This window comes from Homalodisca vitripennis, chromosome X (assembly GCF_021130785.1).
Source record: "Homalodisca vitripennis isolate AUS2020 chromosome X, UT_GWSS_2.1, whole genome shotgun sequence".
Taxonomy (NCBI): Eukaryota; Metazoa; Arthropoda; class Insecta; order Hemiptera; family Cicadellidae; genus Homalodisca; species Homalodisca vitripennis.
This window is the reverse complement of record NC_060215.1, coordinates 83,141,053-83,154,319: the sequence shown is the minus strand read 5'-3', so window position 1 is coordinate 83,154,319 and position 13,267 is coordinate 83,141,053. Positions and strand designations below refer to the sequence as shown.

Here is a 13,267-nt window from a genome sequence, read left to right as displayed (position 1 = left end):
TCGTATCATTAAATTAACGAATGACTTATTTTTATTTGTTCCCTTTTCCAGATAGATATTTTAATTATGAGTTTTTTTAACTTAAATAAATAAGGTGGTTAAAATCACTTTCTCAGTTCCATTTATGCAATAGCTTTGTTAGGGATATTAAGTTTTACAGTTGCTGTAACTCCTCTACCATTCTAAAAATATGAAAGGAAAAATAAATAAATTACCAATCCAAGAACGGCATTTGAAAATGTTAATTTGTTCAAAAATTATTGTGTGGTGTGGGAAAGAAGACAAACTTGATCACTATCCTATAACTATACATATTAAGTATTATTCAACTGGTCACACATATAATTGTATAATGTCAAAAAATATAAACAATCACTTTGAAACAACACTGCCCACAGTATGTCACAAGTTCACTAAGTGGCGTGTGGGTTTGGCAATAACTTAGACTTCCTCGTGTTTTATATGATTGAATAAAACACTGTCATATATGACTATATCAACATACAAAATTTAAGATCCTACATTTAAGAATTTAAAAAATCAGTAAAACAACATTGAATTTAACTTGTAACATTTAAATGTGAAACTATTGCAATTGATCTTTTTGCATATTTTAGTAACAGTGTTTTAGACATCAAATTTTTCCTCTAAATATTGGCGTACTGAGCAATAGCCGTTTTGCTGCGCAGCATATGTCAGCTGTCCTGTAGGAGCCTTACCCTTCTGAGTTCGACATATGGAACAATTACATATTTCTCTGCAAGGTGGGCATGTCCAGGACTGAAACATAGAGTGATTATTCTTTCATCTGTAGAAGAAATAAATATCTTTGGTGAAAAATAACAGAAGAAGATAGTGCACATTCAAATCATTCTCATATGATCATAGCACTTTATATTATATATCAGTATTAATAACATTCTATTGTACAGATTCTTCTAATTACTTTATTTGATAACATCTTCATACAAATGTATGATCCATTGTCAGACTGTTCTTTCCTTTAACCCTTCACACCTCATAATGGTGTTTTAAGAGTTGTCTACCTATGTCAGATGACCAGCACTACTGGTCACATTTCGGTGTCAGCCACATACAGTTTATTGAAATTATTAATGATCAGCTGTCCTGAAAATTCTAAAGGGAAAATTATTAAAATGGAACAGGATTTCATATAATGCTTAATGGTAATGTCTTATAGTTTTACTTGTTGCTATACACTATCCCACTAATTCATCTATATTCAGGAAACTGACAAATCTGGGTTAACCTGTAATGTAATATTAACATACTCATTAACTATGACACTGCAGCTGTACAATAGAATGAATGCTTCAAATTTGATACCTGCTGTGGCTAACATCCCACACACCCCTCCCATTGTACAAGAATAGTAAGATCAAACAAGTCATCTGACAATTTAGTTAAATTAATTAGTTCAAAAAAATAAACTTAATATAAATTGTAAGGAACCACACTCTGTAATTCTAACCATGAGGAAGTTTTCTCTTATGTATTATCAGATAGTTAATAATGAATGTTAAGAGCTTTAAATACAAGATTCATAAAGAAAGTAACTTAAAATTAGAAATTTAAAATATCAACAGTATTACTAAATTTTATTATTTAAATTTAAAAATCATATTAATAAGCTGCTGTTCTGTGCAGTCTCTAGAAAATTCAGACACTTTTAATAATACCGAATTAACTTTTTAATCCCACTCTGCCTGCAACTTCAGCCAACTGTTTAAGCAAGCCTACAGTTTGACGTCATCCTTGAAACACTGTGTTCTGAACTAAGCCTTTATCTAAGAAAACATATCTCCTACTTTCACTTGTGTAGACACTAATTGGTACAATTTGCTGTTTATTCAGAATATCAAATACAATTTGTTTTGAAAAATAATTATAAAGCTTCACTCTTGTTATATTAATTTAGAAAAGACTTAACAACGATATGGTTCTAATGTTATCAAGAAATTTATCCGTTTTGTTGATTTTTCAAAGCTTTAAGACTGTGATTATGTTTGGTGCTGATTTTGTATTTAGTAACATAAGAACTTGTACTGTTGATAATTAAGACAGCTTTTATCATTCATACTGACTAGTTAAAAACTAAACACAGGAAAATAATATGCTCTTACTACATTTTAACGTAACTTACAAAACACCAGCTAATAACGATGAAGGATGTAAGACTTACAACAAAAATAAGAGAAAAACATACAATCCGTGCTGTTTATCCATATCTTTGATTACATCTTGAAATATTTCTAATTTTATTTATGAGTCTGATTTATAAGTTATCCAATAAAAAAAATTATTTTAATCTAATCTAATCAACCTGTTCATTGTTGAAATACAGATTTTATATATATATATATATATATATATATATATATATATATATATATATATGTATATATATATATATTTCCATTTTTCTCTTAGAAGAATTCCATACTTATTACATCCCTTGAGAAATTACAATTCAGTCACCTCTAGTTTTAGAAATCGAGCACTGCTGACATCTATCAGAAAGGTAAGAATTATTAAAGAAATCACAATAAGCTGACTGAAACCATAAAATGGGAACAGATTATTGATTTTGGCATTTTTTTTAAATATGTCAATTGTGATACAGAGCACAAGATATCGAACAAAGGAATTAACCCTTTTAACCCCGGCCATTAAATCAAGTGATGTGCCAGAAATCCCAAGCCATTTTCAGACAAAATGTAAGGGTTTTGTAAAAAATTCATAACTCAGTTATTTTTTAAGATATTTAGGTAATTCTTTTTTTGTTTTACTTCTTTATACATTTAGCTTACAGAAATATACAAATAAAATTATTATTTTGAAAGTAATTTTTTTTACATACATATGAATATATAAAAAATAAATAAAAATGAAAAAATTTCAAGTTTGATCATGGAAAACCATATAGATAAAAAAATATTTGACACAAAAATACCAATTTACTTTATGATATATTTAATCCTTAATAAAAGGAAACAAAAATTATAGGCCTACCTGATTTACAAGTGGAGTAACATCAATTTTTGTAAAGCCGTGTAAATTTTTCTTTTTGCCATTTTTGGGCAAGGCAACGTAACAAGACATTTAAAATTCACTGTACTTAAAATAAACATAAAACCAAAGTTATTTCTGACAAAATAACTAAAACTGTTCATAATATAAATTTAAAAAAAGTTTTAAAACAATATTTATATCACTACAAAATGTAAATTTTTCAAGATATCCATCACTCAAATCGTCGTCACTAATCACATCCACACCATTTGCAACTAGGTTACTAATTAGTGTATTTTCACTTACGGGAGACTTTGAACGATGTCTTTTACTCATTTTTAAATCAAACAAATAATAAACTAAACTTTAACTGCCGTACTTTACACTGCTTTAACCTAAAACTGTGAAGAACAGCTGATATACGTGATATACAGCTGTCTGCAACAAGCGTGAGCAGTCAGTCGAGACGAACTGCAATTGCTCAGTCACAGACTGACAAAATACGAAGTCAAACCATTACAAAACTAACATATTTCGATGCAAAATATCTTTGTGCACAAGTCTGTGAAATTTCAAAGCATTTGGTGAAATAGGTGGCCAGTAAAGTAATAAAAAGTACACGTCCGCACTATACGGACGTCGGGAGTTGACGCCATTTTTACGACGTCCGTATAGTACGGACGTCGGGGTTAAAAGGGTTAAATACAATTTTCAGAATTACAACATAAACAATGAAAGTTATTTGGAACAGTCAACTCTACCAGGACATATTCCTACTATTGCAAATTAACCATAAATTAAGTTAATTAACTCCAAAAATAGCCCAAATCATTATATTGTGTGTATATTAAGACAGACAAGTCATACATAGTAGACAAGTAGACATACCATGACTACTTTTAGTACTGGCCTGTTTGACAACAGCAATGAATGAGAAGTAATGCCTTTGTAATAACGTTTATAAATTATATTTTTTATTTTGTTTTATATATATATTTATTTTTTAACTTCACATAACTTATGAGTTACATCTTTGGTCACCATAAATGGCATTAAGCCCAGAGTGATAAGTTCACTATCTATGCTTGTCCAACATGTAAACGATAGTAATTTGCACACAGAAATACATAAATATCAGAGCAGAGATCTTAGATATATTGTAACTTACGATTTAAACCTTAACTACAATGGTTTTATTAGCAGATTCTGTGTTTTTACTAAATAATTGTAAAAACACAAATAAATATTAAAATATTTAACTTTAAACCAGAGTAAAACTGTTATGAGATGTTTGTGAAAGTGATAGATAGATAAAAAACCAGCAGATACAACACAAGTGGATATAAAAACTTTTGATTTACTAGTGCAAGTAGTTAAAGTTATTTTTTACACCTCTGCTACCAAAAAGTAGTATTTATTTTGATTTCTTATGTATGAAATAGCATTGGAATTATCTAAAAAGTAAAGTTACCAGATTAAAAGAAAAGAATATTCTTTGAAAGCTTACATTGATTTTAGTACAGGTATTGCCTTATTTTTCATATAATTATCATTTAGTTTAATATATTTCTCAATCTGGGGAATAATAGTTAAGGCAGCAAAGAAACCATGGATTTGTACATGACAACTAAAATGGATAATATTGACATAGAATTCCAATTTAAAACTGTGACGGACAATTAAGTTCGCAATGAATGAGATAAAATCTAGTACGGTATTATGGTATTTCAATATATATGTTAAAAGCTGTGAGTCCTTTTATTCTTGGAGAGAAAGTCAGGATGGCCCCAATGGAAGACGTATGCAGGGTCCTGACAAACTGAATGATTCACAAGTCCTATATCTTAGAGAACCTCGGTATCTTGGACACAAACTGTCGTATCGGGAAGAGATCACTCACCAAGCAGGAGCATCCACCAAGACAGAAAGCTTCACTTTCCTCAAGTGCGGCTTGAGGAAGAGAAGTTCCACCTACTTTGGCCTAACCTTGTATAATGACCCCCCAGACACCATTAAGTCTTATGCTGTTAGCATGTTTAAAAAGAAAATGAAAATATTATACAACAGCAGCAACTTAGATGTTAATAAAGGATTTGCATATTAAGTAATGATTGTGTTATATTAGTTTGTAGGTTTTAGAACTTCAGTATATTTTATTTTCATAATATTCATATCTGTATTTGACTTGCCTTCAAATATTTAATTTATAGCGTTTTAACTGTTTTTGTAATCTTTGTTATAGTTTGTGTGTTGTAATGCATGTCATTGTTATTTAGTTGATAAGTTGATAAGTCAAGATTAGGCATATGCCATTTGACACAAGTTATTCTGAAAAACAGTTATTTACTGAGAAACGGTTAAGAAATAAAGGCATTTTTATTTATTTATTTATCATTGCAAGTCGATGTTGGCGGTGTACAATCTTTCGGGGTTTGCCAGTACACAAGGTCGGTTTCTTTTAACTTGTTTGGCATTTTAGGAAAACAATCCTAAGAATATCTCGCTACTTCAAAGGAATCTGCAGGGATTTAGGGAAATGAAAATATTTTTAAAACTAAAGTCATATCCTTAACCTTCAGTTTTTAAATTATATACATATTTAACCGTAAAAATGTATGGATGTATATTTATAGTGAATCTATTTATGAACAACTACACAAAGTATGAATTACACATTAAATAAAAATTAACGATCATCTATCTACCGCCGAGCAGCTAATGTCTGCACATAGAACCAAGCTGACATTGACAAATATAGATAAAAAACTACGAACTTCAATTAAATATTATTCATATATCACATTACTTTGTTACTGAGTGTTTCTAAATAGTTTGTATACACAAAGAACTACAACTAGGTGGCCACTGAAAAACCTCTTTTCAAATTCCTGGTGTTCCCGTTCAAAAATTTCCAATTCTCTAGACTATTTTCAAGCCAAATAAACGACTAATATTGTATTTCACCCTTACGCCAGGGTGCGGAAGTGGCGGGGTCTTAATAACCCAACACATGTGCCAAGCCAGAGCGTCCATGAAGCACATGCACAGCCATCTTATCTCTCTCTTAAGTGCTGTATTTTCGTGCGCATGCGGGAACTGCCTGATCCAAATCTTGTCTTCTTTGGTAAATCCGATCAGGCTGAGCTGAACTGGTGGGCTTCTTTTGGCTATCCTTACCACACTCACCTTTCTTTTTGTTCTGCCCTCACCTATCGGGAAAAGTTCCTAAAAATCTAGCTTCTACTATAACTAAAACCTAACAGCATATGCCGAGGGCTATGTGATCAAAGAAGCGCTTGATCGTTAATATGCGAACTCAGGATACCTGGTGACCTGCAGTTTAAATATAGCCTTCCCCAAGTAGAGCGGGACAATGCTTGGGGTGACTTTTAGATCTCCGCTACTCATGGGAACACAATGAGTAATGAAAGAACAAAAACAAATCTAAACAAACCAGAGAGCTCTAGTAGCACTCAAAATGTGGATGAAAATCCACAAAAATAGAGGGACTGGAAATGGGTTCTAACCCTAGCTGTCCTGAACAAACAACAAGGACAGGCGGACTTCCTAGTACAAGTCATCAAACCGCCGACTCAGCCAGAGTCGATAAATCTGAGGAAGACACAATACTGAAGGATGGCCACCAAAAGACAGAGGGAGCAAAAGCCGAAAGGCTGCTCACAGAATTGCCTAAAAATGTTGAGTGGAGCTGCCAGGAAACGAATGGCTTGGTTTCGTAAAAGTGGTTACTCTCAAGAAGAAGCCAGGGATTTGGCCTTAAAACCAATTCCAGAAAATCAAAATAAATTTCTAAAGAAACAAAGAGAGGGAAAACCAAAAAGACCTCACTCTGATGGCTTCACTCCGGAAGCTCATCAGAGAAAGAAAACTAAGAACGAAGTGAGACAGGGGGGCACAAAAGGAGCATTCTGCACTACTCTAAAAACCTTCCTAAACACAAACTGTAGATGGCATAAAAGTGGGGATATTACACTCTAACTTTTCCTAAACCCTACTCTCATCGGAACAGATGTAAGAGATCCAATACTTCATCCTGGAGGAACAACGGGATCAACAGAAGACAAGGAGTTCTGATCTTCACTTGTAAAAACAACAATACCGCTGAATGGTTGAAAGGAAAGCAAGATCCCTTAAAAGCCTTGGGAAGGGGACAGTCTGAGGATTGTATCAGAGAGAGAAATTTCACTTGCAAGAATCGTGACTGCCTATTTTCCAAATAGCACAAATGAAACCACCAATAAGATTATGAAGTTTTTAAAAACACAAAACAAAGAGCTATCTGTTGGGGAATGGAATGTCCTGCGTAGAAGTAATGAGGAAAAGTCAGTGCTGCTTGCCTGGGCAGTTGACTGCGCCACAGCAAGCAAACTGGAAAAAGAGGGTCCATGGAACAGCTACAAGTTTGGAAAAATTAAGTTAAGACTGAAGAAAAAACATCAGGGGAACACTAAGGAACCAAAAAAGGTGGAGGAGACTTCAAAAAAATCTCAGACTGTCACCAAGGAAAAAAGCACCAATGAGGAGATGGAAGTGGAAGAGACCCAAAAGGTGTCAGAGCAATCTGAACATACCTTACCTGAGAGGTCTACTTCTGTAGCCAGTGTGGCAGTCCAAAAAGATAAACCAACTTGCTCCCTCTTCCTAAAGAAGGGACCCTCTCTGAAAGGACAATCAGTCTCGGCTAGGGGAAAAAAGGGGACCGTGTCCCCAAATACTCTAAGAGGACAGACGGGAATGGACCACCAGGGGGAGGTGAAAAGCGTAAATATGCGCCTCATACAGATAAACCTATATCATGTCAAGGGCACAACCGACATATTGGGCAGGAGGTTTATCGCAACAGGCCTAGATATCGCCCTAATCCAGGAACCTTGGATCAACATCAGGTTACATCAGAGGATTGACGACACAGGTTGCTAATCTCATATGATCGTTCAATTGATAATCCAAGAGCATATGTTCTAATTTCAAAATATATAACAGCTTTTCCTGTTACAGACCTAATTTCAAAAGAATTGGTGGCGGTCACTGTGAAAGTGGCATCACAGCAAGGGGTAAAAGAGGTACCATAGCCTCAGCCTACTTCCCCAACCCTTCAACCTGTCCACCATTGAAGTAGAAAGACTACTACAGCGCTGCAGAGAGAGAGAAGCTCAGCCCTCATTCTTGGCTGTCACTGCAATGCTCATCACACCTTCTGGGGAAGCACAAACATAAACGTAAGAGGTGAGGAACTCCTGCAATTTATGTTCTGTAATGATCTAGTACTAGAAAATAGAGGGTCCAGTCCCACTTTTATTACTAGAACAGGACAAAAAGTCCTGGATATAACCTTATTCACTGGACTCAAAAATATAAACATAGTAAGATGGCACGTTTCACAGGAGGCCTCACTTTCAGACCACTGCTCCTTTAGGTTCGACATAGAGGCGATAGGGGAGATAAACGTGACCCACAGGGTCCCTAAATCTACCAACTGGAGAGGATAAAGAGTGTCCCTAGCCGAAGAGTTCGAGGAAATAGAACCCTACAAGAAAAACTAACTTGATTTATAAAAGTCTGCTCAATTAGTTGAACAAGCTATAACAAAGGCCTACGAGAAAAACTGTCCTCTCAGACAAAACAGGCTAAAGAAAGATATGCCTTGGTGGACTGGGAGGTTAGACACACTTAGAAACAAAGCGTGGAAATTATTAAAATAGGCAAAAAAGACAGATGACTGAATCCCTTATCTACACACCCAAAATGAATATAAAAAAGTAATGAAGAAAAGTAAAAGAAGAACCCGGAGAAATTTTTGTAAAAATATAAACAGCCTACCAGAGGCTGCCAGGCTTCAAAAAAATCTCCAATCCGATTACTCTAACCCAATGGGGTCCTTAGTAAAGGCAAATGGTGACCTTACAGAGAAAAGGAAGGAGACCATAGAACTACTCTTGGAAATGCACTTTCCGGGGGGTCACTTGACTCGAAATGAGGATACTTATTATCTAGTAGAGGAGAGATCCAGTTGGGAAGTAGCCAAGGTCAGACAGCGGTCTAAAAGATTATTCACATATGAAAGAATTAAATGGGCAATAAGATCCTTTAAGCCATTTAATAATCTCCTGGGGCGGATGGAGTTTTTCCAGCCTTGTTCAAGAAAGGTTGGACATCTTATTAATACTCTAATTATTCTATTTAGAAGCAGATACGTCTTAGGATATATTCCAAAAAACTGGAGAACGGTACTAGTGGTGTTCGTGCGGAAAAAAGATAGCGATCAAACTCATACAGACCCATATGTCTAACCTCTTTTATGGTCAAAACTATGGAAAAAATAATCAATAGACACATTAGGGATGAAACCTTACTAGAACACCCACTCAGTCTATCACAACATGGTTATATAGAAGAAAAATCAACTACCACTGCTCTCCATAGCTTAGTTAAAGAAAATCTTAAATGAGAGCATAGATCTAGTAGTATATCAAATTAAAAGTCTTTATTGGTAGAGTACAATACCACAAATCTGACCTAAAAGGGTTCACTCTTTAAGAAAATACGCTGGTGTAGAGTTTGAAACATTTACAATGTAGGTCCTGTTTTAGATGGTTTAATATTCTTGCCTTGGCTCCAGTTGTGAAAGTTAAACTTAGTAAATGAATACTGGACTTAAGAAATAGTTTTTAAGGTAGTTTAGTGACTCTTCACATCCAATGGAGGATGGTCTACAGGGAGTTCGACAAAATCATTTAACGTAATCATTTGTCTATGTAAGCATAGACAAGATGTATAGTACATCATTTTAAGTGTAATGTAAGATATACATTCTTATTTTTAGGTTGGGCTTGGGCTTTACTTTATGTACATGATGCGATTTCCATTAGCTGTCATCCAGCCAATGCCACTCTAATGATGAAAACTGATGTGCGTGATAGATTTGACCGGCTGGTCATCTGCAGACTGATGAAAACATTAATATATTACTTGCGTTTATACTGTAAAGTCGCAAAAGAATTTACGCATCTACTGTTGTATAGTGTGAATAAGATAAGTACTTCCTACAGCTTTATCGCTGGTTGTTGCGGAAGTGTCAATACAAAGTCTGTTCACACACGACAGTGTTGTAGAATTGAAATGCGTATAATTGAAATGTTAATGGTCAACATTGCTCTCCAGTTCTTGCAAACAACTGTGTAACACTGGTTGTGATAGCGATTGCGAGAGATCTTGCACCTGTTTAGACTAGCAACTTTTAGTGAGGGACACAAAATTGCACAATGCAATTATCTCAGTCAAGGTTTGGATGTGACCATGATATTGATGTTCTGTAACAAGCCATTTAGTTCATGACCAACAGTCAAAGTGTTAATTGTTATCTTGTAATGACTGAGAAATTCAAAATGATTTGAATCGTGAAGATAACTGTTATTGTATAATTACTACATTTCATAAATTATAACGATACTAAACTATATCAATAAGGTAATAATCTATTACACACAAAGATTGTTCCAATAATATAATAAAACACAAACACAGTATGCCATATTATATTGATGACTGTATGCAAATAATAAAAAGTAACTCTACTTACAGCACTTTTTAGAGCAGCAGCAACCTCTTCTCCATATCTATTTTTGAGGCAAGGGCCACAAAATTGACCCCTCACACCAAAACACGCTGCTGATCGGCATACAGTTTTTTGATCCAGCGTTTTCTGCCTAAAACAAGGTATAAAATATTTTCAACTAGTAAAATTACAAAATATAATAGTTCATTGAGTTCATAATATGATGTAACTGAGTACGTTGATTAGAACACTAAGGTGGAGGGGGCGCTAGCATGTAATGTGTCATTTTCAATACGTCTTCTATTTTATTCACGTTTTTTAAATAGTTTTATATAAAATTTGTTGTGTTTAATTTATTCTGTGCATAATAAGTTTGAAACCGTGATGACTAGTTGACATTTAGTTTAAAGCAAAAGGAGATGCTTTTGTGGTATGACATATGTTCGTAGCCTAACCTAACAACAGAACTAATCAACTGGCTAAACCAAGTGAACATGCATGCCCCTTCGCTTCATCACTCTGCAGAACATTTATTATATGTACATTGTGTTATCTTATCAACATCGCTCTGTCAGTCTAGTGGCTAAAGTACCGAACTGATAAGCGGCAGTTCACGTGTTTAATTTCATGCTACCATAACTACATATTTTGCTGATCGATATATGAAAGTACGAGTTTAATAATTAATAATCGACTATCAATAAACTCACTGATTGTAAATTTTTTAACTGAAACTTTGTTTAATGTTAACCCTCCATCGGGCGCTAAACGGAGTTTTCCTCCGTGTATGTTTTATTATTAAAAATAGTACTACTTTTCTGATGTCGGCAGTCGTTTCCCGCAGTGTACTTCACGAGCATCTTTCGGGGAAACGAAACAATAGCCTCCCGCTTTTATTTATCAAAATGTGTCAGTATGAGGTCTACTTCCGTGCGTGACTGGACGATTCCTCCGTGAGCGCCCGATGGTGTGTTTGTAGTGCTTGGACGAAATCACCGTGAGCGCCTTATTGTGTTTAGTTTTTATGTTGTAATAATCCGTGTGCGCCTAAATGTGTGACCTGTGATGGTTTCTTTTTAAATTTTACTATATATTTTATTTGAATTTTGTGAAATGGAGAATGAAGACGAGAGACTTGTTAGTACAGTACCAGTGTGCTAGGGAACATTTCAGTAATGACTATGGAGTGAACATTGTCGCTATAACAACCAGAAGGAAAATGTTTTGAAATTTTGTGCAGTGTGTAAAAAAAATTTTAGTAAAGAATAAATTTTTATTTCAGAGCAATAATTGACATTACAATTGTATATCTCAAGAATTGAAGTAAGTTGTTTTTGTAAGAAGTTAAAAACTAAGTTAATTTCCATACATATTTACAGTAGATTAAACATTTTTACAATTAATTGCATTATTCCTTAAAATTAATCATGTTGTTATTATACAATAACATTTTTTAAGATTTTGAATTTCTTATTTGGAAAATTCATTACATAAGAGTGTAATTTTTATTAAATTTCTAAAAATGAATATATTACATTGTAATTAAATCAGTATGAATATTTAAACAAATAAAAACAGTTTAAACGACTATGATATCCATTATTCGCCAACCTGGAGGAAACCTCCGTGAGCGCCTGATGGTGTTTCTAATTTTAAGCGCCCGATGGAGGGTTAATGTTATCGAGCTATTTATTTTGGCTAAAGTTATTATTATTTTAACAATTTAAATCTTATTTATTTGCTATAAAAAAATTTTAATCGTATTACAAAATATACGTTAGAGTATATGTTTTTATAAAATATTATTCTTTGTTAAACTGTTTAATGTTTTATTATTGTTACTGTAAATTATTTATGTTAGCTAAATTATTGATATTTTAACAATTTTAATATTATTTATTTATTTTTAATAGATTGGTTTAATTAAGGTTTTAACTGTATTATAGCATATACGAGCTAGCTGCAATGGAATTGACAAAAACTGGGAAGCCCTTTATCCTTTATGACTAAAAATACAGACAATATAGAATTCTGAAAAACAGGCATATTTCCTGGCGCTGCCTTGGGAGAAATTGTGGTGCTTCCATAAAAACTGATCCCAACATCAGGTCCGTGATTGTGAGTAGTGGAAGACATACAGGCCCACACCCGGTCACCATGAGGCGCCTGTCTTTGCAGTGTTCGTCACCTGCCAGTACGCCCACCAACTTGTCTTCTACCCCGACGTCAACAGTCTCGACTGTCACTGTCTCGCCACTTGTGGCAATGCCCCTCGCTCAGGGAACCCCTTTGTCATCTTTAGTGTCCGCAATATTGTCACTGGATGTAACAATGGCCGCCTCATCACCTGTCTTGTCACCTTCAGCCTAATCTGATACGCCATCATTGTGACCAATGACATGGACTCCATCCCTACAGCCTTGATTCCACTGATGAGAGAACTGATCGTTGAGAATGCAAGTTTAAAGTAGGAAATTACCCAGCTTAAAACTGAGCGCAGTAACTTGTTGAACCATTTAATTCAGTCTGACACTCGACTCCTCCAGTATACTGATCAGATATTTCTCGCTAATGTTTCTAAATCAGCTGCATAATCTATTACTGACGAATTGAGATGCACTTTCGCTAATTTTTCCGTACAGTGTGCATTGACTCCTG

At 34.3% G+C, this 13,267-nt stretch overlaps 1 protein-coding gene across 1 annotated transcript in view; it reads right to left on the bottom strand.

Annotated features, from left to right (window-relative positions):
• Positions 1 to 227: 227 nt before the first annotated feature.
• Positions 228 to 13,267, bottom strand: part of LOC124369274 (cell division cycle-associated protein 7-like) — a 72,828-nt gene continuing 59,788 nt past the window's right edge. Inside the window, exons 6-7 of the mRNA XM_046827187.1 lie at positions 10,634 to 10,760; positions 228 to 780 (exon numbers count right to left, since the gene is read on the bottom strand). Coding sequence (XP_046683143.1) covers positions 628 to 780; positions 10,634 to 10,760 — 280 coding nt within the window. The 3' untranslated portion in view covers positions 228 to 627. The remainder of the gene's footprint in view (positions 781 to 10,633; positions 10,761 to 13,267) is intronic.